The 25,843-nt window shown below is 37.9% G+C and overlaps 1 protein-coding gene across 2 annotated transcripts in view; it reads left to right on the top strand.

Moving 5' to 3' along the window:
- The first annotated feature begins 206 nt into the window (after positions 1–206).
- LOC124776874 (conserved oligomeric Golgi complex subunit 4) overlaps positions 207–25,843 on the top strand; it is a 124,535-nt gene continuing 98,898 nt past the window's right edge. For both annotated transcript variants that reach the window (XM_047252055.1, XM_047252056.1), the window contains exon 1: positions 207–460. In XM_047252055.1, the coding sequence (XP_047108011.1) occupies positions 374–460 (87 nt within the window). In that variant the 5' untranslated portion in view covers positions 207–373. The remainder of the gene's footprint in view (positions 461–25,843) is intronic.

Raw genomic sequence — 25,843 nt, forward strand, 5'->3', positions numbered from 1 at the left:
AAATGCAGCCTTTTGAAATGCATGGTGTGTTTTGACGTTCTATTACATCAGGTGTGACTTGACGTTTTTTAAGTACATGCGCAAAGTGAAATAAAAATTACATCTCGTTCTATAACTATAGCTTTGGCTAGTTCACAAAGTTCCTGCCCAAAGGGGAATGAAAAATGACATCTCGTATGTTTGGGGTAAAATCTTTGGTTTGTTTATAAGTGCTCGTGCTGGCAGTCAGCAGCCGATGCGTTGCTAGTGTTGTGTTATTGTAGATTAGTTGTTGATGGTTGAGAAGTGTGTATTATTTGTGTGAAATATGAATGAACGTGCATTATTAGTTTGGCAAGTACTTATTGCTGTTTGTAGCACTTGAATTTAGACGATGTCTCTACAGTTGGCCACGAAGGAATCGGGACACTATACCGAGGAACAGATACGCTCCGCTTACAATGAACTGCAGAAAGAGGAAGTAAGTGCTCATGTTTAAAATTTGCCAGTCTGAAAGCGTTTCTAACATTAGTTGTAATGTCGCAGAAGGGAATTGCTGTTACCGTCCCCTCAGTTGTCAAAGTTCGCCAATAGAATAGAGGTTAATAATGTTGATGTTGTTTTATGCACCCATGGATAACTTTTTACAAAGTGTTGTAGTTTTACGACGAAAAATGACAAAATTCATATACATAGGCATGTACTTACTTAAAGGTTTAGTTTGACAGGGATAGTACAGGTTGGTTGGTTGATTTAGAGGAATGGACCAAACATCGATGTCATCGGTCCCAGTGTATTAGGGAAGGAAGTCAGCCATCCCGGAATTTGCCAGAAGCGATTTATGGAAATCACTGAAAACCTAAATCAGGATGGCCAGACGTGGGACTGAACCGTCTTCCTCCCGAATGCGAGTCCAGTGTGCTAATCACTGCGCCATCTCCTTCGGTGATGGTACAGTTTGTCGTCCGCGGCCTAATGGTAGAAACAACCCTACCATTTGGGGGCTGTAATTTAGGGAAACCTATATCATAATGGTCTTAAGGGGGTTAAAACCTGCCCCCTCCTTAATAGTGACTTGTATAATGTGTGGACATAACCTTAAACATGCAGTTTTCTGAAAAGAAAGATGATAAAAGTAAAGGGATAATATGACAGAAAGCAACCACAACACTGGATTCAGGCTATGCAAGACTTCAGTTCGTACTGAAGTGTTGATTGTATTTAAGTTAAATAAGCTGGTTAATTTCACTTTGTTACGATGTTTGGTTAGAATGACAGGCTGATCGTGGCTTAGGCTGAGGTCTAGATTAGGTTACATAACAGTGAGTGGGAGAAGCCATTGAAACTGATTGGTAAGTCAAGTAGTGGTAACAGATTAATCTGTGGCCTAACCTGATGCCTACATTTGTCCAATGCTTATTGCACTTTGGCATTTTAAATACAGTTTTCGTTACAAAAATTAAAACTGCAAATTATATTCATAAAACCTGTTTTAGACTATGGAGACATCCTCTGTGAGTATTCTGATTGTGTACATGTTCCCTGTGAACTGTGAGCTTTGCTGAGATAGGGTAGTCAGTGTGCATCAGCAATACAGGTTACCATATCATTGGTGCATTTACAATAAAAGGGTATATGTGGAGAGGTCAAATCAGCCTATAGTCCCTGAAGAGGGGCAGCAGTACTTTTAACACATCTAGGGGCAGCAGTCTGGATGCGTGACTGATCTGGTCTTGTAACATTAGCCAAAATGGCTTTGCTATTGTGGTTCTGAAGTTGGCTGCAAACATGTGGGAACCATAGCTGTTACTTTTACCAATGACACACAGCTTTACTGTATAGCTCAATGAAGACGGCATTGTCATGGGTACAATGTTCTGGAGATAAAATAGCCCCAGTTTGGATCTATGAGAGGGAAGTACTTGGGTGGATATCATATCTGAAAAAAGACCTTGCATTCTACAGGTTGGAGTGTGGAATATTAGATCCCTTAATAGGGTAGGTAAGGTGAGAATTTAAAAAGGGAAATGAATTGGTTGGAGTTTGAGCTACTGGAAATTAATGAAATGTGGTGGCAGGAAGAACAGGACTTTGGTGAGGTGAGTACGGGGTTATCAATACAAAATAAAATAGGGGTGATGTAGAAGCAGGCTAATAATGAATAAGAAAAGAGAATGCAGGTAAGCTACTGTGAGCAGCGAGGTAATGTGGGGTCGACAGAAGTATCCGATCTCACACGTCAGCTTTGACCCGTGACATAAGGGTGTTGTTGTGTGTGATGTCATTACGGCGCGGAGTTTGGTTTGTGAGTGTGGCGTGTTTGTAGATGTCGTCGTGTTGTGGTTTGTTGTGCCCTCTGCGAAGATAGACATGAAGACAACACCCACCACAGTAGTAAAAGTTTACTGTGTATGTGAAATAATTCTGCAGATTATTTATTTATTTATTTATTCATCCGTGGAACAATAAATATTGGGGTCTAGTGCAGCAGGGGATACAACCCGTCGGCTTTGGACAATGACGTCACAAATCGCCAGAGAGCAGTTTACCATTTTCGCTTTTGCTGTTATGTTTCAGTTTCGTTTTTTTACTGATTGCTTAATAAAGTGGATCTGTTTATTCTATCTCGTGAGATTTTTTTTAAAAGCCAAAAAACACTTATCAGCCACTGAAGGGAGCTACAACACTAAGAAGAATCGCTTCTTGATTGGCCACTTGTGACGTCATTGTCCAAAGCCGACGGGTTGTATCCCCTGCTACACTAGTCCCAAATATTGTATGGATGTCGTCAGATTACAACACATGAGCACACATACATTTACAATTAAACAGGTTTCTCATATTTTGTGTAGTTTTTATAACTAGTCATACACATATTTATAATTAGCCTACATAATATTTTGGTGATAATGTCATATGTTGCTAATAATCTACATCTATGTTAAATATTCTTTTACAGTATAACAACTTTTACTTACTAAAAAGGTTTTAAGCTTTTGTCTGAAAGTGAGGGGCTCATTTATTTCTTTAATTTCTTGTGGTAATTTGTTGTACAGTTTTATCCCATTATAAAATATACTTTTTTGCGTCTTTGCCTTGTTCTTTCTATCTAAATGGAGGTGGTGACAAGCTCTTGTTTCATGGTCATGTATTAGGCTGTTTGTGTTGTACATGTTGAGATTTTTCTTAATGAACATTATGTTCTGAATGATATACTCACAAGAAACAGTTAGAATTCCTAGCTTTCTAAATAATTCTAGACAGTGGGCCCTGTTGCTGCTATTTGTTATTATCCTTATGGCTCTTTTTTGTACTTTGAACTCAGTTTGTATGTTACTGGCACTTGTTCCCCAAAACATGATCCTATAGCTGAGGACTGAGTGTAGATATCCGTAAGATGTTATTTTAAGACAGGTATTATTGCAGACCGGTGCAAGGATTCTAAGAGCATAGCATGCTGTGGATAATTTCTTTGCCAAAATGTTGACATGGTTTGTCCATTTCAGTTGGCTGTCTACATTCATCCCTAAGAATTTGGTACTTGTTACACATTCTAATTCATTATTATTAACTTTTATTCTAGTGGCATTGTGTTTTTTGTTCAATTGGAAGTTAATATATTTAGTTTTCTTTACATTTAGGGTTACTTCATTTTTTAATGACCAGTTGTGGACATCATTGAGAGCCTCGTTTGCTCTTTCTGACAGTTGTGTTGGATTTTCACCTGTTATTACTATGTTGCTGTCATCAGCAAAAAGTATTTTTTTGCCATGTCTGATACTTTGTGGGAAGTCGTTAATGTATATAAGAAACAATATTGGGCCTAATACACTTCCCTATGGGACGCCTATATTCACATTTTCTGGGCCAGACAGGTGTTTTGTAAGGGAATTGTTTGAAACTTGTGATATCTCAACTCGTTGAACTCTGTTTTCCAAGTATGATTTGAACCACTTCTTTGTCACACCTCTTATTCCTATTTACCCTAATTTATGAAGTAAGATTTTGTGGTCAACTGTATCAAAGGCCTTGGACAAGTCTAAAAAGATACCACTTACATTTTCACCTTTGTCCAGTGCTTCTAAAATTACTTTAGTGAACTGTGCTATAGCATATTGTGTGCCTTTTCTGGGCCTAAAACAAAATTGGTCATTGGAAAGAAGATTATATTTATTCAGGTAATTTAGCAGTCTCTTTTTGACTAGTATTTCTATTATTTTAGAAATGATAGACAGTATAGAGATTGGCCTGTAGTTCTCTACATTTTCCACATCTCCGTTTTTAAGGATAGGTATAACTTTTGATTGTTTTAGGTACTCCGGAAACTATCCAGATTCCAAAGATTCATTAATTATGTCTGTTAATGGGCCCTTTATGGAGTATATACAATCTTTAATTACGCAGACTGGGATTTCATCAAGTCCTACTGAAGTTTTATTTTTTTTTTGGTGTACTACTAGTGCCACTTCCCTTTCTGTAGTTGGCAAGAGCACCATTGAGTTTGTTGGCTGGTTCTGAGTAGGTAAATCACACATATCTGGAAATTTCTGCTGTAATTTTTTTGCAATACTACTGAAATATGAGTTTACAAAATCAGCTAATTTTTTAGGGTTACCTACTGGTACATCTTTGTTTTTAGTATGTGAATTGAGGTCCTTTTTAGCAGAGTTAAATGTTTCCTGTTTGACGATGTTCCAGGCTGCTTTGCTCTTGTTTTCAGCTTCAAGTAATATTTTGTTGTTTGAAAGTTTTTTTTGCGGCTAGCAACACCTTTCTGTAAATTTTCCTGTACTTTTTGTAGGATTGCAGAACTTCTGGGTTAGATTGATTATTTTTTATGGAGTTGAGATATCTAAGAGTTTCTGAGGATTTTTTGATACCTGTAGTCACCCACTGATTTCTCTTTGTAGTTTTAATTTGATAAATAGTTTTGGGAAACATCTCTTCAAATCTGAGTTTAAAAATTGACATGAACTTGATAAATTTCTGATTTGCGTTGGTTTCTGCATAGACTTCCCTCCAATCTTCATATTCTAGCTGGGATTTAAACTGATGCAGGGCTGATTTGGAAAACATTCTTTTGTATGTACAAAGTTTAGGAGGAGTTTCTACATGAATGTAGTTTTTAAGATCTGGCAGAGGTGGTCTGCTAGGCCCAGGTTTTGGATAACAATATGACATTTTTTACTATCAGTATCTGTAGCTACATGATCTATAGATGAGGAGGATTCTTTCGTTATTCTAGTTGGACAATTAACAAGGGAGGATATTCCATAACAGCTTAGAATATTCACATATATGTTGCTAGCGTTATCAGGCTTCATCATATTAATGTTTAAGTCACCACAGATAATTACATTTGCTTTTGGTCCAGAAACCTTGTCTAAGCTTTGATTCAGTTTTGAGAAGAATATATCAATGTCTCCACTGGGAGAGCGGTACACACAAAATATGACAAATTTTTTTGCTATGCCAGGTCCTATTATTTCAATAGCGGAAAGTTCGAAATGTTTGTCCTCACCTAGATCTAAAAGATCATATCTTACTTTAAATGACATACCTTTTTTTACATAGATACATGAACCTCCACCATTCATTGAGATTCTGCTATAGTAACATGCAAGGTCAAATGAGGCTAATGCAATGTGTTCAATTTGCTTCCCTTTGCACCAGTGTTCAGTGATACACAAAATTTGGCTATCAAATTTTTCCAATTCTACTTCTAGCTGTTGTGCTTTGTTCTTTATGGCTTGAATGTTTTGGTGAAACACTGTTAGGCATTTGTTTTCACTTATCTTGGTGGCGCCTTTCCCTTTAGACCTGATGCTAAAAAATCCTTTAGATGAGCTGGTGGCATGGTTATTCTTCTGTTGATGACAGTGGAGGTGAGTCTGTTGACAGTTTGAATTGGAAGTTGGTGTATCTGAAGGTATCTGCCTTATGTTAGTCTTGTTACTGAGGCCGGGTACCAAAAATCCTGCAGAGTTGTAAGTTTCCTGGTTCTTGTGCTTCTTCTGTTTGCTTCTGTTACTGCTGATGATGGTGAAAAGTCTTTTACTGTTGAAGACTGAGGAGCGGCCAATACTGATGAAAGGTCATTGGCCGTTGGCACATCAGGCGTTTTTTTTCTTGTTAATGATGCAGTTGCGTAGTACGTAGCTGCATCTGCTGAAGCTGCTTTGGAAACTTCTGTCCTAGTTGAATCATTTATCTCAGCTGTTTTTGAAGAAAGTGGAGATTCTAGTGCTGTACCTGTTGTCAGTGATTCAGTTTCATTTTCTTGTTGGAAATTTTCAGTTGCTGTGTTTGGTGGTGGAAGTGGTATGGTCGGGCTATTCTTGTCCTTAACTGCCTTCACTGCATTAAGGATTTCTCGACTAATGAATGATTTTCAGAGTTTATTTCTGTGAAGCCCATGCCTTGTAAAATGACTTCTCTCTGCGGATGGTACGTCCACATATGTGGCATTTGAGAGGCTTCGGCAGATTTTCTCAAATTTCCTATTAGTAACTGTGATTTCTTTGTTGACACAGTATCATGTGTGGGATACTGGCAATGAAGAAGTTGACATCTGTAATTTTCTGTAATGTACGTCTTTGAGCTCTTGTGGCGAGTTTGCCCTCGTTCCTATAAACATCATTAGCACCTCCTAATTAGACAGTTGCTCCCCAGCTTCAAAGAATGTTCACAGTCTTTTAAAACTTCGCGCAAAGGGGCACCCGGTTTCGTTATTCCACTAACCTTGAATATAGTTTGCATGTTACACAAAATGTCGGCTAAGCCCTTTCCATGACTGTCCGAAAGTATGAAAATATCTTCTTTTTTCTTCTTACCTGTATTGGTAGATATCTTGTTTGCACGATAAGTATGTTCCATGTATTTTCTGGTATTTCCTTTCTTGTTATTACAGGACTTCGTAGGCCTACTGAAATGATTTGTGGTCGCTGCATTTGATGAAAGTACTTCCTTCCTTTGGCTCTTTTCACATATTTCATATTCATCACACGTTAAAAATTCAAACTTATTTGCTTGTGGGAGACGAAAGTTGTTTTCGTTACGATTAGGCCTAATAAAGTTACCGTTTTGTTCGTTTACAACCGTTTCACTACCCTTTGAATGGTCTATCACTTCTTCCAGCTTCCGTACACTATCAATCACTGATTCAAGCTTCTCTACATATAGTTTAGCTAACATAAGATCATATTTTAATGAAGAAGTCGTGCATTCTTCTTCGCATTCCGTTTGTAAAAACACGATATAACAATAGTTACAGTGCACATTTCCACAGTCACAGGTCATGTTTTTTTCCTCTAAGACATTTAAACATTGACGATGGATCCATTTCTGTGACCACGAACATAATTTAACACCATATTTCACCTTCTTACTGCATTTTACACACACAGGATTTAAAAACTCGTAATTTTCCACGGATCGGTTTATTAGTACGTCTACACGCGCCGCCATCTTCTGGTTAAATAAATGTGTGATGAAACAAAGGAAATTATTCAGATAATTAAGTGAGATGAAAATTTAATTGAGATGAGTGACTGGAATTTGGTAATGCAAAAAGGAAGAGAAGAAATATGATAGGAGAACATGGGCAAGGGTAAATCAATGAAAAAGGACACCATCTGATATAATTTTGGATGGAGCATAATTTAATCATTTAAACACTTTGTTTAAGAATCATGCAAGAAGGTTGTATGCATGGAAGACACATTGTGACACTGGAAGGTTTGAGGGAGAGGCAGCAATGACAAAAACATTGAATCTGCTGTGCGAGGCATATGATACAGGAAAAATACCCGCAGAGTTCAGGAAGAATGTAACAATTCTAATTTCAAAGAAGGTGGGTGCTGACAAGTCAGGATAGTACCAAACTACCAGTTTAATAATTCATGGATGCAAAATATTTATTTACAGAAAAATGGAAAAATTACTAAAACCAAACATCAGGTAGATCAGTGTGGGTTCTGTAAAAATGGAGGAACATGTGAGGAAGATAGGTTGAAAAAAGGCAAACTTACATTTATAGCATGTGTAGATTTAGATAAAGTTTTTAAGAATGTTCACTGGACTACACTGTGAAATTTTGAAGGTAGTACGAATAAAATGTAGTGAGTGAAATGTTATTTACAGCTTGTACAGAAGCAGACTGTAGTTAAATATGAGTCGTAAGACTTGAAAGGACAGCCATAGCTGAGAAGGTGTGAGACATGGTTGTAATCTATCTGCGAAGCTGTTCGGTCTGTACATTGAACAAGCAGTGAAGAAAACAAAGGTGAAATTTGAAAGGAAATTAACTTCAGAGAGAAGAAAAAAAAACTTTTTAAGTTTTCTGGTGACTTGTAATTCTGTTAGAGATGGTAAAAGGCTTGGAAGAACACTTGAACATATGTGATAAATATTAGCAAAAGTAAAACAAGGGCAATGGAATGCAGTTAAATTAAATTGGTCTATGCTGAGGAAATTAGGTTAGGAAATGAGACACTAAAAGTTGTAGATGAGTTTTGCTAATTGGGCAACAAAATAAATGATAATGGTTGAAGTAGAAAGGATCCAAAATGCAGAGTGGGTGCAGCTAGAAAAGAATTGCGGAAAAAAATGAAAATGTTAGCACCTAATACCAAATTAAGTGTTAGGGAGGCTTTTCTGAAGGTGTTTGTCTAGAGCGCGGGCTTGTATGGAAGTGAAATGTGGAAGATGAGCAGTTCAGACAAGAAGAGAAAAGAAATTTTAAAGTGTGGTGGTATAGAAGAATGCTGAGGGTTAGTTAGGTAGACTGAATAGCAGCTGAAGACATACTGAACCAAATAAGGGGGGAAAAGTAAATATGTCACAACTTGACTAAAAGAAGGGATCAGTTAATAATACACATTCTGAGGCAAAGAGGAATTGTTGGTTATTAACTGATATGAGGAATTGTGGGGTGTGTGTGTGGGGGGGAGGGGGGGGGATTATAGATAGAGGCTAAGGCTTGAATACAGTAAGTAGGTTCAAATGGATGCTGTGATGAAAAGGCTTCCACAGGATAGACTAGGACAGAGAGCTGCATCAAGCCATAACAACAACAACATGTACGTGTGTTGTACAAGAACAGTGAGGTCCATTTTGAGGAATTTACCTGATATTATGTATGCAAAAATTACAGGCACACAAACATGAGCTAGAGATGTGATGTGAAATTCATATAGTATGAATAACCCCTTCTTATAACGTTATTCAGTTTCCTCAGCACTGTCAATTCCCTTGGGCCTAGCTATTAAAGATAAGGTAATTTAAGACCTTTAAGCAGCTCGGTACATACTTGTGTAACTCATTACAGCAATTCACATTATGCACACTGGTGTTAATTTGGTTATGTAACAATTTTCACAACTGTTTATTGAATTTGCCGTAACACATGATGAGTGATTCTGTAGAGTAAACATGCTCCAGGACAATGTCATATCCTCTCAACATTCTTCATCTTTCTAACAGTTGGACTTGTAGTTCCACGAGGTATAAAAATTTTAAACTCATAATCAGTTTTGGGTGATAACAGAACTGACCTTGACTTGTTAATGGAACTTTTCTGACTGTTCACCCTACAAACCAGTTTATAGCAGAGAATTTGTGGTACCAGTATTATTGTATTCTTTTGTGGTACATTTATTCTCCCCAACCTGTCACACTTATTATAGCAAACCATACTTGGTATTGATGTTATTTGTCTATCATATTATTCCATTCATGGATGCTTCACTGGAAAGACAATTGTCTGGACTTTCTATACAAAAATTTTATCAATTTCGTTTTTCAGTATGGTGAAGGGTATTATGTTTATAAAATTATTGTGTAAACAGGTATTGGAATTCAAGAGCAGTTTTACACAATCCTTGGTTCCTCTTCTTGTAGACTGCCTACTATGTCTGTAGAACATGTTAAGCTACATGTACCTCCTAAAAGGCTCTGTTAATAATAACTGACATTGGGTTTGGTGAAACCAATAATTCCATACTGGGTTCTGTGACCACCATCAGTTTTCCATTAGTGTAACTTCTGGATAGGCTTCAGCAACTGTGCAGTTTGACAGTAGACTCATATATCTGTCAGGGGATAGAGATCCTGGCTAAACAAACCAGGCTGTGAGTAAGAAACAAACCTCTAATGAAATACTTCATTAAAGCTAGTGAAATAAATTTCTTATTGCAGAGGTAGAAAAAGGTCTAGCAGACTATTAAGTCAACAATATTTACATCTTCATTTGAATAATTATAATGATAACAAGAAACTCAGTGATCAGGCAGAGAGGGTGTGCAATGCTGAGTGGCTGCAGTGTCATTTCTGCATTCCCCTGTGTGCCATCATTTGAGTGTAACATGGAGGGACAAGAGGTCAGCACAGTGTGATACCAGTCTTTATCAGCTTTCCAGGAACCACTACCTCTCATTCAACTAGTAGCTTGCTAGGCCTCACAAGGTTGAGTGCACCCAATTCGGAAATACCGAAGCGTCCGATCCTGCCTGTCTGCTTTGACCCATGACGTCACAAATACGGCGGAAACGACCATAAACCACGATTCCAATATGGCGCATATAAAGTCGGTATGTACACATTATGAGGACGAATATACATCGAAAAACAAACACACACACTGTCCACAAAAAACCTAATGACACTAATGGGACAAGTGCGGGAAATTGGGTGTTTTTGGGTGGGCGTAAACTAAGTATAAACAAATTTAGACACCCACCCCCTTACAAAACCACGCAAAATGACAAAAAAAACCGACATCACAAAACTCCCCAAATACCACTAAACACAATATCATCTGGAATCGGACACTTCCCTTGACCTATATAGCTCAACAGCAGCTCCCGATCCCATAAATTAGGATCAAACACTTTCCTTGGCCTATATAGCTCAGAAACATCTCCCGATACCAATATCAACATACACAGCCACACATTGGGATTGAACACTTCCCTTGACCTGCGCACTGTTAATTTTATCCGTCATATCCATTCCTGAACAAAAACAACAATCGATTAATTTTACTAAAATTACCACATGATGTACAGCGAACAACACTAAATTAACCTTCACACAAAATCATTAACTCACTGAAACAAATTCCACTACAAACACAGCCGACACTCGAACAATTCCGGATAATGAGCAAAAGCAAACTGAGCCCAGTACACCACACAAACGAAAACCCTGAACATACCACGAGAGAGCACAACAAACCACAACACGACAACATCTACAAACACGCCACACTCACAAACCAAACTCCGCGCCGTCATGACGTCACACACGACAACACCCTTACGTCACGGGTCAAAGCTGATGCGTGGGATCGGACGCTTCTGTCGACCCCCCAATTCCACTCCCCTCTCCAAGGGAAAATCTCTGGTAGTACCAGGAATTGAATGTGGGTCCTCTGTATGGCAGTCAGTTGTGCTAACTGGCCAGCTATGGACATGGACAAGCAAAAGAGCTGTGAATACTAATACACCCTTGACAGAAAATTGAACAATGGAAGCTTGAGCAGACACATATACTTGCATGTGATCCTGCAGATCTACTACTGCTAAGTCAGTTGTCTCTCAGGACACCAGACCATGCTCAAAGTCTATCATTCATCTCAGTATGTGAGTAAGGAGAAATTAAATATTGAAACCCAAATTGTTGAGTCTGTACATTAATCTATGAATGATAAACATTCACAAAGACAACCATTCAAAAATTTTGCATAAAAACCTCAGACCACACTACATTTGTTCTGCCTAATGGATGAGATGATCACCCTCTAGCATTGTCCATGGACTTGGTGGTTAGCATCATGGAACCAATAAATCTCTTGGCTAAGGACCCAGCTCAAATTGTCCGGCTCAATGAAAGACAAAAGAAAGCGAAAAGCCTCACTTGTAATATGGCTCTCTTATTCCACTGCAACAGAAATAGGCTCAAGTAACATGGGCAGGAATTGAGACACTTAGCGCAGGATGGACTCTTGTGTTTGTGCATCCAGGAGGCTCATTTTAAAAACTCTGATGTTCTCCGCTCTAAAGACTCTGATGCTCTCCACAGGAAGGACATCACCAGTGCACCTAGTGGGTTTACTATCTGTCATCAAGTGATTGCTCTCTGACACTGCCACATGCTCCTCCTCTGCACTAATTGCACATAGTGTGGTACAAGATGAGGCCCAAAAATAGCTAGAATCGAAATATTGCGCATACATGCTTCTTAGTTATTCATTTTGCTGTTAAGTGGTGTTAGTTTGGGGTCTCCCACACCACTCAGTTTGCTGGAATCAGTTGGAGTTAAATCGTTTGTTTGTTATGCTCTGTTTGTGTTCTTATTTCAACCCTTTGGTGATTAATGACATGGCTAACTGCAGCAGAGACTATTGGGATGTTTCGGCAAGCCTTTAATGATGATGCTGTGGGGAAATCACAGGTCTGCAAGTGGTTTTCTCGTTTCAAATCCGGCAGTGTGTGAACTGAAGACGTGCCATGCCACGATTGTCCTTCGACAGGAAACAAATGTTGGAAACATTTCCACAATCAAACATGCACTTGATGAAGATCGTCGGAGGACCATTGACCAACTTTCTGAAAAAATGAAAGTATGACGGAGCACAGTCCAGTGAATTTTAACTGAAGATTTGCACTTGAGATGGGTGTCTGCAAAATTTGTTCCTTGCTTGCTCGCAGATGACCGAAGAGAAAAGTGTGTGAATGTTTGCTGCAACTTGAAGAGTGAAATTCAGAATGATCAAAATTTTCTTAAAATAATTGTGACTGGGGAAGAGTGTTGTACTAAGGATACAGTCCAGAGTCAAAAGAAGTGTCAAGCCAGTGGAAAACTAGCTATCTCACAATGACCCAAGGAAGCCCTTCAAGTGCGATACACTGTGAAAACAGTATTGATCCTTTTTTTATTTCAGTGGCATTGTGCACAAGTAGTTCATTCCTCCAGGACAAACAGTGAACCAACATTTTTATCTGGATGTGCTACTTAGGTTACATGACAGTGTGCAACAAAAAAGACAGAAATGTGGAGAAATGGGAACTGGTTGCTCCACCACAATGCTCCAGCCCACACAGCTCTGACAGTTCAAGGTAAAAAAAAAAAAATATCTGAAATGAAAGTGATGTGGATAATGTCAAAGAAAACACGCTAACGTCTTTGAAGAGTAACCTGCCTCATGAGTTCCAGAACTGTTTTCAGTTGTGGCAAAAGCATTGTGACAAGTGGATTGATGCATATGGACTCTGAAACAGACTAAAGTACTATAAATGCAGAGTTCATTAAAATTCAAAATAAAAAAATTCTGGTTATTTTTGTGTTCTCCCTTGTATGTGAATATGCAACCATCTGCTCCAGATGCCAAGCTGAAGAGGATATCTCTGTTATCGAAAGATAAGATGTTTGTCATATTTAGCAATGCTTACAGGGTTATTGTCAGCCATCGGTCTTTTGTTATACACTCGAACATTAACACACTCTGCTCTGTGAGAAGTTCTCAGTGGCCTGCACTGCAGTGACTACTTGACAATGTGAATGCAAATGTCTGACAGAGCAGTGCTGCAAAATAAAGCCACCAAGTCAAGTGCTCATTGTTACTGATATGGATAAGGTAAATGTAAGTGGATATAAGCTCTCTGCACATGTAATGTGAGAAAATGTGGAGATAGGAGGAGTTGCCATATATGTCAAAAGTTATCATTGTGCAAAAAGTATAGAAACAAAAAAGTTTTGTGTAGAGAAACATATAGAAGCATGTGCCTGTGAGCTTAAATTAAATAAAGGCACATTTATAATTGTAACTGTATATAGGTCCCCATCAGGAAATTTTCATCTATTTCTGAAAAATTTGGACTCCTTGTTGTGCTATCTGTCAGACAGGGGGAGGCAAATTATTATTTGTGGGGACTTCAATGTAGATTCTCTGAAAGAGGGTAATAGGAAAAATGACCTTGAAGTATTACTCGGTTCTTTCAATTTGACACCCGTTATTGATTTTCCTACTCGGGTGGTAAAGGATAGCAGCTCATTGATAGATAACTTCTTTATAGACCAAGATAAGTTTAACCAGATAAATGCTCAGCCTGTTGAGAATGGTCTTTCTGATCATGGTGCACAGCTAGTTACAATATATGACATAGCTCCATTCAGCAATACTAAACAGTCCTCCAAAGTAGTACGTTCAGTCAACGATTTAATAATTGCAAATTTCAGGGAAAGCCTACAGCAGTTAGACTGGGATGAGGTGTACTGTGAACCTGATGCCAATTTAAAATATAATTTATTTCATGACATTTTTGTAAATGCATTTGAAAACTGCTTCCCCAAGAAAATAGTTAAATATACTCGTAAGAAACCTTGTAACAAACCATGGCTTACTAAGGGTATAAAAATATCTTGTAACCGGAAAAGGGAAATGTATCTGACAGCAAGAAAGAGTAGTGACCCAGAAACTATCAAAAATTATAAAAACTACTGTGTTATATTAAGAAAAGTTATTAAAAATCCAGGAGTATGTGTATCATGTCTGAAATCAGCAACTCTGATAATAAAATTAAAACAATTTGGAATATTATTAAAAGAGAAACAGGTCAACCAAGAGCAGAGGAAGACAGTATTACCATCAAATTGAATGAAAACTTTACGAACAAAAAGTCAGCAGTTGAAAATATTTTTAATAATCATTTTCTAAATGTTGTGGATATAGTAGGATCCAGGTGTTCATTAGAAGATGCTAGGCTGTTAATGGAAGAGGCCATACCTATGCAATTTGATACAATTGAAATCTCACCCACTTCTCCCTCTGAAATTAGGAAAATAATAAACTTGCTTAAAAGCAAAAACTCACATGGAATTGATGGCATTTCCAGCAAAATACTAAAAGCTTGTTCTCAACAGATAACTAAGATTCTCAGTCACCTGTGTAATAGCTCTCTGGAACAGGGTATTTTCCCTGATAGACTGAAATATGCTATTGTTATACCTTTGCATAAAAAGGGGGATAGATCTGATGTCAACAATTACCGTCCAATCTCCCTTCTAACAGCTTTATCCAAAAATTTTGAGAAAGTAATGTATTCAAGAGTAGCTTCACATATCTGTAAAAATGAAGTACTAACAAAATGTTAGTTTGGTTTCCAGAAAGGTTTTTCAACAGAAAATGCCATATATGCTTTCACCAGTCAAATTTTGAATGATCTGAATAACCGAACACCACCCATTGGGATTTTTTGTGATCTCTCAAAGGCTTTTGATTGTGTAAATCATGAAATTCTGCTAGACAAGCTCAAGTATTGTGGCATGAGTGGGACAGTGCACAAATGGTTTAATTCGTACCTAACTGGAAGAGTGCAGAAAGTTGAAATAAGTTATTCTCGTAACATGCAAAGATCAGCACATTCCTCAAACTGGGGAACTATCAAGCATGGGGTTCCACAAGGGTCAGTCTTGGGTCCTTTGTTGTTCTTATTATATATTAATGACTTGCCATTCTATATTCATGAAGAGGCAAAGTTAGTTCTCTTTGCTGATGATACAAGTATAGTAATCACACCTGACAAACAAGAATTAACTGATGAAATTGTCAATACTGTCTTTCAGAAAATTACTAAGTGGTTCCTTGTAAACAGACTCTCACTGAATTTTGATAAGACACAGTACATACAGTTCCGTACAGGGAATGGTATGACGCCATTAATAAATATAGACCTTAATCAGAAACATATAGCTAAGGTAGAATATTCCAAATTTTTAGGTGTGTCCATTGATGAGAGATTGAATTGGAAGAAACACATTGATGATCTGCTGAAACGTTTGAGTTCAGCTACTTATGCAATAAGGGTCATTGCAAATTTTGGTGATAAACATCTTAGTAAATTAGCTTACTACGCCTATTTTCACTCATTGCTTTCATATGGCATCATATTTTGGGGGAATTCATCACTGAGGAATAAAGTATTTATTGCACAAAAGTGTGTATCAGAATAATAGCTGGAGTCCACCCAAGATCATCCTGCAGACATTTATTTAAGGATCTAGGGATATTCACAGTAGCTTCTCAGTATATATACTCTCTTATGAAATTTGTTATTAACAACCAAACCCAATTCAAAAGTAATAGCAGTGTGCATAACTACAATACTAGGAGAAAGGATGATCTTCACTATTCAAGATTAAATCTAACTTTGGCACAGAAAGGGGTGAATTATACTGGCACTAAAGTCTTTGGTCACTTACCAAATAGTATCAAAAGTCTGACAGACCAACAAGTATTTAAGAAGAAATTAAAAGAATTTCTGAATGACAACTCCTTCTACTCCATAGAGGAATTTTTAGATATAAATTAAGAAAAATAATATTTAAAAAATAAAAAAAAATAAAAATGAAAAAGAAAAACAAAAACACAAAAAAAAAGTTGTTATATTAACTTAGGTATGTTGTTAAATTAACCTAATTATGTCGTGTATTAGAAAATTCGATTCATTCCACATCATTACGAAATATCGTATTCGTGATCCATGGAACTAGTATTAATCTAAATCTAATCTAATCAGTGTGCTAAATTGACACTGTACAGACAACTGACAGTGCATGTAAAACTGCATACAGTCATATTATCAGTTTGATTCACTAAACCATTGATGCATCTGTGTCGCAGTGCTGTATCTTAGAAGACAACTCATTTTCTGATGGTCATTGACTACCTGTTTTACAATGTAGCTACTAGGCCCAGCAGAGGTTAAAACACAGACCATCTCATTAACAGCTCAGAGTCTTTCTTGTGATGACTGGAACAAGTTGCTGAACTCAACCGCCCACTCCAAAAATATTGTATATGTATCTGTAGCCACTAGGATTATTTGTGGAATGGATGGGAAGAGCACTGTTAATACATTCTACAATGCTGTAATAAGCATCAAGACTCTCCTGACCCACCAAGGAGACATTGCCCATAGTGGAGCCATTTGCTCAAATCATTGGCATCGTCAGCCTGGATCCAAAATGCCACTACTACTATGAATTTGCCAGGAGGGGGTAGCTCAAAAGAAAGTCAATTACCAGATGTTGCGGCACCTCACAGTGAATCCTAAAGAAGTCCTCATTGGCTTTTTTAACTTAACATTAGAGACTGTTCTGTAACTCTTGGTAGGGGTGCTCAACACATCCAAGTCATGTGATAAATGATATATGCCATGGTAAATGGCAGCAGCACAGGGAACTCCACTGGTTTTTGCTGGGTATGAAATTGGTGAACCCATTGTCTCAGATCTGATGTGTGCCATCAGCCCTCTGTAACAATAAGCTCTGTAGGCTACAGGCTTTTCTGACCACTGTGTGACACTGCAGGGAAATATTGTACGTTGTGGGGAATGTTTGACTTATTGCCTAGATCACATGGATAGTACAAACTCTTTGAAGAAACCTGAAGATGAGATGCTTGCTGATAGGGTGGAGGGTGGATGTCGAGTCAAAACAGATATTAGTGGCCAATTTGTGAAGCCCCCACCACACCCAAATGGTACAAGAATTACTCAGGCAAGTGGAAATCTGACTCGATATTTATTTCCTAACTGTTCATGAATACTGCAACAAGCAATAAAATACTCCTAGTGATTCAGGTGGGCTGTTTGTTAGGACTACAATGCTCATCATGTTAAGAGAAGTCAATATTTAAGCCATATGAACATACACAAACTGGGATATGACCAGACAACAGTAACAGAACACAAATCAGCTGTCACAATTTTTTCCGATAATTAAGAGAGAAGATGCTAGGACATTTCTGTATTCAGGAAGCTTGTGTGGGACAGCAGGATCCCTCAAATCAATGAAACACCTCTGAAATCAGTCACTGATAGCATAAACTGCCACTATATGTCAAGCATCACTGCTCCAGACTGCAAAATCTCTTGGTGAATAGTCAATCATGATGGAGTTGCACAGTGGTCTAAATTTCAGTTTAGCTGTTGTGACTTGCAGGGACATAATAGCCCTTGATGCAAGTGAATTAAAGGAAGTATGGGAGGCTGATGAAGTGACTGATGTACATAACGTCACAGGAAAAATCAACTGAGGACAGCAAAAGACAGCTGCTTTTGTTTTGACTTCTGATATGCCTATTCTTCCTGAAAATAACTAAGCAAGCTCTGTGTGTTATAATTCAGCTCTACGTACAAAATTGTTTTGCGTTATTTAAACATTATCATATCACCCACACTACACTGCCATTTAAGGTTCTGCTAACTGATGTTTATTGTTGCGAAACTGCCCATGAACCTAGCACTGCATGTATCACCTCCCTCATTAGTTTATTGTGGTGAGATCCTTGCTCCATGGAGTAAAGACTTAAAGTGACAGAGTGAGGACCATGTAGTAAACTGAAAGTGACTTATAAGGCAAAACACCTAACTTTCTTCACAACATCCACTTTGATCACAGTGAAAAAGCTGGCACAGAAAGTTACCACAGCAACATGGACTGAGATAGTTATTGGAACAAACTACATGTAGAAACAAAGGCAGTAACTAAAAAACAGGTTACCACCTGAAAGCAGCTAATGAAGCCAGTGGTTACAAGTTTTGCACAACATACCATGGTACAGTAGTAAAACCCTCACATTCATCAGCAAAATCCAAACAGGAAGCAAAGGAGATTTATTGGTGATATATTTGTAGTGGACTCATGGGGAAGAAAAACTCCTCAGCTTCTGGGTGTGACAACTTAAGTCCTTTTTCCAACTCAGATTCATGTGAACCTTTTCCAAGGCATCTGGCTTGACATTGATTTCCACCTCTCTGAAGCCAACATTCAAACCTCAGTCCATATAAAACTTTCCAATAGGCAGTGATACATACGCTTTGAGAGCTGCCACCCCTTCCACATCAAACACTCCCTTCCCTACAGTTCAGGTATGCACAGCAAATGGCGGTATCTCTCAACATCTACACCAACAGTGTTTCCTAGGCTTTCCTCTGCTGCAGCTACCCCCACAAATCTTATTCACAAACAAATCTGGTCAGTATCCTCCATTCATTTTCTTTAACTAATATAGTTCCCACTTCCAGAAATCTGGAAATTCGAAACCATCCACCCTTGTCATCCAGTATTTACTGGGCGTTGAATGCCTCATTACTTATTCCACCAAGGCTGTGATTTTCTCAAGTCAAGTCCTGAAATGAGAGTCTCTCTTTCTCTGATTTTCTCCTCGCAGCCTTCTGTTGTCCTCCTAACCTCCAAAACATCCTAGTCAAACCTTATGACTTTCCAAACCATTATCCCTATCCCAAGGTTACTACACACGCAAATGTCCCTACTCTAAAATCTGCCCCACGGACACACCTTCTGCCACCTCCTCCAGCCCAACCACTGATAAATCTGACAATATCAAAGCAGGAGCAACTTCCAAAATCATGCAAGTTGCTTGTCACACAACTAGTGTCTACTGCGCAATGTTGTATGTAAACATTACGACCACTAAATTGACTGACTGCAAGAAAGGGCATAGAAGAACTGTCCACCTTGAGGATAACTAGTATCCAGTTGCTTAACATGCCTCAAGGGACTTGAGTGCTTGCTACACCACATCACCACATGGACTATTTGGATGCTCCCTCAGACACTACCCCCCCCCCCCCCCCCTCCCCACCGCTATGGTCTCTCCCTAAAGATCAGAAAATGACAAAGTATGAAGTGAAGACTGAATAGCGAGAAGGAAGTGAATAGTGCATTTAAGAATTAAAGTTTGGAGGTAGGTGGGGGGGGGGGGGGGGGCGCTAGTGTTTTATGCCTGTATTTGTGTGAGACTTATTTGATTTAAATTTAATCAGTGTGTTTGAAAAAAGTTTGATTTTTGCTATTAGTGTTTATGTGTCGTAGTTTTCCAGAAGAGTGAGGTGTCTGCTGTTATCAGCTCTGATTGTTTCCATTTAATTTTGTCATTGGTGGGTGATGTATTCAATTAAAAAGTTCCACTAGAGTCAAATGGGTAGTATTGTACTTCCACATTCTGATGTGTTCATTGTGCATTACCTCAAGAGCCCTGCTGGTCTTAATATCTTTCACACTTCTAACAGCTTCGTTGGTAGACACCTGATGCCTAAGTTTAGGTTTATGCTTCTTCTAGTTTTGTAACTTATGTCAGTACCTCATATTTTCATTACATGACCTACTTTGTCTGTTTGGTGTTCTCGGTTGTTTTAGTGTGTCTTGTTGTTGATTCCTGGTTTACTGTTGTAGCTCGTGTCTGTTTTATTTTGTTAATGTATGGTTGTTTTGATTATAAGCTTTTGGAGTTGTCATATTGATAGTCCTGCTTCTCTTTCTCCTTAATGATTGGGAAAAAAGTTAGTAGGCCCCTCTTTGTATATGGTTTTCATATAGAATTCAAAACCGTTGTTTCTGTAATTGCTTTGTTATTGATGCTGTCTGTTGTTAGTGTAATCTGTGTATTCTTGAGCTGTCTTTCAAGGACAGTATAGTCTCTTATAGGTATATCATATTTGCTCTCAATAATAAATTTCGGTAGTGCTGCTGAATGGGGGTGGCTCTTTTTTATGTGACATAAAATACGGATTCGCCTAAATGTTGTTTTTAGCAATGGAAACCACCTTTCCTCTATATACCGTGCTTTGCTCATTAGTGGAAATGGACGTTTTCTTGTTCATGTTTAAGACTTTTTTGTGCAATAAACCTATCCAGATAACAATGTAAATTTGAAATTTTGGTGGTAATTGTTCTTTAAATCTGTGTGTCATATATTAAAAGACATTGTCAACAGTAAGTACATCTGTGATAAGAATAATTATTGCACAAGATGAAGGCACTCCATTTGAGATTTTACAGTCCTTATGAAGTTCTTGTTGTTTCCAAAAGTGTAATAGCAAAATAATGCTGCAGCTATTTCCTTTATAGCAGGTAAATAGTTCATGGAATTCAGATGTTTGTAGCTTGTTCAGTTGATTTCATATTCTTAAGAACTGTAGTTTATTGGTATGTGGTTCTGTTTCATGGTATCATGCAGCAGCATGTATAGTACTTCAAAAATTGTTTTGTAAATCTCTTACCACCATAGTCTCATATGTGTTAAAACTTTTTAGATGATTTTTGTGATTATCTGCAAGATGTAAGTTTTGTATTGTTGGTTTCTACAGTGCTATATAAAAGTTTATAATTATAAAACAAAATCAGCCCAAAAAAACTTTCGTATAGTGATGCTCACTATTTTGAGCCTGATACATATATAGAAAAATATAATTACTTGCCCTTTGTATATATGGTAGAAAAATATAATTCTCAGTAACTTTAATGCCAAGTATCTATTTTTCACCAAATCAAAATTAGTGCCATGATTTTGATGGAGGCTTAGTTACTGCTAATAGCTTAAGATTTAGTACAAGTTGTCATGCCTGAGCTGTAAAGCCACGTCCTCTAGGCAGCTCTGGATGAGTCTGACTTCAGATCCAACAACTGTGATTCAGATAACTGCTGGCTCTCCTCTGTCACTATCTGAGGCTCATGATTCTGCATCTAGTACAGCATGCTGTGAACTTTCAAGTAGAATCAAATGAAGTACCCATAGAATGTTTTAGTTCAGCACAGCAGGCAGGATAATTTCTCAGCTTGTGGAGGGAGGAAAGTTTGAAATGTCTCCTTGACACAGGAAAGGACTGAATACGCCCGAGTAGTAACACACAGTCCCATTAATGAGCTATGTAGAAAAGACTTGGAGTGAAATGATTGATCAACTGTTACCTGATCTGTACACTTAGCCATTCTCAATGTGGGTTAAGGAGTTGTTGATCCGCGATTGAGGGAATATTTTTAGTCATACACCGAAGCACTGAAGAAACTGGTATAGGCTTGCGTATTCAAATACAGAGATATGTAAACAGAGCAGACTACAGCACTGCTGTCGGCAGTGCCTATATAAGGCAACAAGTGTCTGGCACAGTTGTTAGATTGATTATTGCTGCTACAATGGCAGGTGACAGCTGGTTGAGAATTACGCCTCAAAAGAAGTATTTTGTAAGTTTAGGTTTCACTCAGAGAAATGTGGGGTTTCAACTTGCCTAAAAATAGTGGGCCTAGTGAATATTTTAAATTATTTTTTCTGCCATAATTACGGTAAATGATGTTTTGTGTGGAATTTGCAAGGAAATTAATGTATGGAATGATAAACCTTGGATTAAAATGTATGAATTTACTTAGTTAACTTAGTTTCAAGGTTCTTTAACTGTTAATAAGTGTTAAAACATTCAAAATCTAAAAAATTTCATAAATTCCAAATTTTTGGGAATCTTCCTGGGCCAAAGAAATATTCCTGCCAGTATTCCGTTTTATAAGTTCTCTCCCACTGAGAATATACCTGACCCACACGACTAAAGGAGAGTATCTCAACAACGGATCATGATACTGTATTTTGCCAGAGTATAACTGTTAACATTCTAATAGATTCTTCTTTGGCTTGTTGATGGAAGTAGTTAATAAGGAAAATATTTAGAAGTCTACAATATTGTGAAAATATTTTTTGTTTTCATTGTTAAGTATTATTTTAAAATATTACATAATACTAGATACTGACTAGTTTTCCAGTACTTTAAAAAAATGTCAGAAGTATGTGTAATTAGATTTACACATACAAATACATCTTGCCTATTTGCACAGAGTTTGCTGATTGCCTCTAGAGAACCAGAATAAGTGTGATCAAGCTGCTATAAGCTACTGCGAGTATCAGTCTCACAGATTATAATCTTCCTTCACTTTTTTGTAATGGGATTAGCACCCTTGAAAGAAAGGATTTGTAGGGACTCACTTAGTCACATGTTAAGCTTGTTTCCAGGATAACGATTTCATTTTGCATCAGAGTATGCACTATAAAGATGTAACAATCCTTGATGCCAAACTTGTTATTGTTGTGGTTTTCAGTCCGAAGACTGGTTTGATGCAGCTTGCCATGCTACTCTATCGTTTGCTAGCCTCTTTCTCTCTGCATAACTACTGCAACTTACATCCATCCGACTCTGCGTACTGTATCCATCTCTTCATCTCATTCTACAATTATTATCGCTCACACTTCCCTCCGATACTAAATTGGTGATCCCTTGATGTCTCAGAAAGTTTCCTATCAACTGATCCCTTATTCTAGTCAGGTTGTGCCATAGGCATTGTTTTCCCCCAGTTCTATTCAGTACCTCCTTAACTGTTACATGATCTACCCAGATGATCTTTAGCATTCTTCAAAAGCTTCTATTCTCTTCTTATCTAAACGGTTTATTGTTCATGTTTCTCTTCCATACATGGCTACTCTCCTCAAAAATGTGTTCAGAAATGACTTCTTGACACTTAAATCTATATTTAGTGTTAACAAATTTCTCTTCTTCAGAAATGGTTTTCTTGCAGTTGCCATTCTACATTTTATATCCTCTGTACTTCGACTATCATCAGTTACTTTGCTGCCCAAATAGCAAATCTAATCTGTTACTTTCAATGCCTCATTTTGTAATCAAATTTTCTCAGCATCACCTGATTTAATTCAACCACATTCCATTATCCTTGTTTTGCTTTTGTTGAAGTTCGTGTTACATGTTCATGTTATAGCCTCCTTTCAAACCACTGTCCATACTGCTTAAGTGCTCTTACACATCCTGTGCTTTCTCTGATAGAATTATGTCGTCATCGACAAACCTCTAAATTCTTGTTTCTTCTTCCTGAACTTCAGTTCCTACCCCAGATTTTTCTTTGGTTTCCTTTATTGCTTGCTCAGTGTACAGGTTGATAACATCAGGGATGAGCTACAACCCTGTCTCACTCCCCTCTTAAACAGAGCTTCCCTGTCATGCCTTGTAATTGCTGTGTGGATTCTGTACAAGTTGTAAATAGGCTTTTGCTCCTTGTATTTTATCCTGCTACCTATGGAATTTCAGAGAGTTCATTCCAGTGAACATTGTCAAAAGTTTTCTCTTTGTTTCAGCTTGGGTCTTTCAGTGCTCTGTCAGATTCTCTCCACAGTATCATACATCCTATCTCATCTATGTCCTCTTCCATTTCCATAATATTGCCCTCAAGTACATCTCCCTTGTATAGACCCTCTATATACTCCTTCCACCTTTCTGCTTTCCCTTCCTTTATTAGGACAGTTATTCCATCTGTGCTCTTGATATTCATATAGCTGCTTCTCTTTCCTCCAAAAGACTCTGTAATTTTTCTTTAGTTGGTATCTGTCTTTCCACTAGTGATATATACTTCTACACCCTTACATTTTTCCTCTAGCCATTCCTGCTTAGCCATTTTGCACTTCCTGCCAGTCTCATTTGATATACATTTGTGTTCCCATTTACCTGCTTAATTTGCTGCAGTTTTGTATTTTATCCTTTCCTTAATTAAATTCAATATGTACTAGGCTTGTCTTTTTACCTATTTGATCCTCTGCTGGCTTCACTATGTCATCTCTCAAAGCTACCCATTCGTCTTCTGCTGTATTCCTTTACCCTATTCTAGTCAACTGTTCTTTAATGCACCTTCTGAAACTCTCAACAACCTCTGGTTCTTTAAACTTATCCAGGTCCCATCCCATCTCCTTAATTTTCTACCTTTTTACAATGTCTTCAGCTTTAAAGCACAGTTCATAAACAATAAGTTGTGGTCAGTCCATGTCTGCCACTAGAAATGTCTTACAATTTGAAATCTGGTAACTAAATCTCTGTCTTACCATTAAATAATCAGTTTGAAACCTTCTGGTCTCTCCACGTAGCTTCCATGTATACAGCCTGTTTCATGTTTTTGAAATCAAGTGTTAGCAGTCATTAAATTTGCTCTGTTCAAAATTCTACTAGGTGGCTTTCTCTTTCATTCTTTTCCCCCAGTCCATATTCAACTACTATTGTACCTTCTCTTCCTTTTCCTACTATTGAATTCCAGTCCCCAACCACAATAAAATTTTTGTCTCGTGTGACTATCTGAAAGATTTCTTTTATCTGATCATACATTTCTTCAATCTCTCCATCATCTGCAGAACTAGTTGGCATATAAACTTGTGCTACTGTGGTGAGTGTGCGTTTCATGTCTGGTTTGGCTGCAATAGTGCATTCACTCTGCTGTTCATAATAGCTTACCCTCATTCCTATTTTTCTAATTCATTATTAAATCTACTCCTGCATTACCCCTATGTGATTTTGTATATATAGCCTTGTACTCACATGATCAGGAGACCTGTTCCTCCTGCCACCAAACTTCACTGATTCCCATTATATCTAACTTCAGCTTATCCATTTCCCTTTCTAAATTTTGTAATTTAAATGCTTGCTTAAGGTATTTAACATTTCACACTCCAATCTGTAGAATGCCAATTTTGCTTATCCTGATGATGATGTCCTTGTGAGTACTACCCCCCCCCCCTCCCCGAGATCCGAATGGGGGGACTATTTTACCCCTGGAATATTTTATCCAAGAGGATGCCATTATCATTTAACCATACAGTAGAGCTGCATGCCCTCAGGAAAAATTACAACTGTTTTTTCCCCCTTGCTTTCAGCCATTCGCAGTACCAGCACAGCAAGCCATTTTGGTTGATGATGTTACAAGTCCAGATCAGTCATTCACCCAGACTGTTGCCCTTGCAACTACTGAAAAGACTGCTGCCCGTCTTCAGGAACCACACATTTGTCTGGTCTCTCAACCGATACCCCTCCATTGTGGTTGCACCTACGGTGTGGCTATCTGTACCATTTTGGTACACAAGCCTCCCACCAATGCCCAGATCCATGGTTCATGTGGGAGTCAGTAGGACAGATACTTATGTAAAGTTATAGTGAGAAATTACGTATTCATAGAAACTTCACTGTAG

The sequence above is a fragment of the Schistocerca piceifrons genome, chromosome 2 (genome assembly GCF_021461385.2).
Source record: "Schistocerca piceifrons isolate TAMUIC-IGC-003096 chromosome 2, iqSchPice1.1, whole genome shotgun sequence".
Lineage (NCBI taxonomy): Eukaryota > Metazoa > Arthropoda > Insecta > Orthoptera > Acrididae > Schistocerca > Schistocerca piceifrons.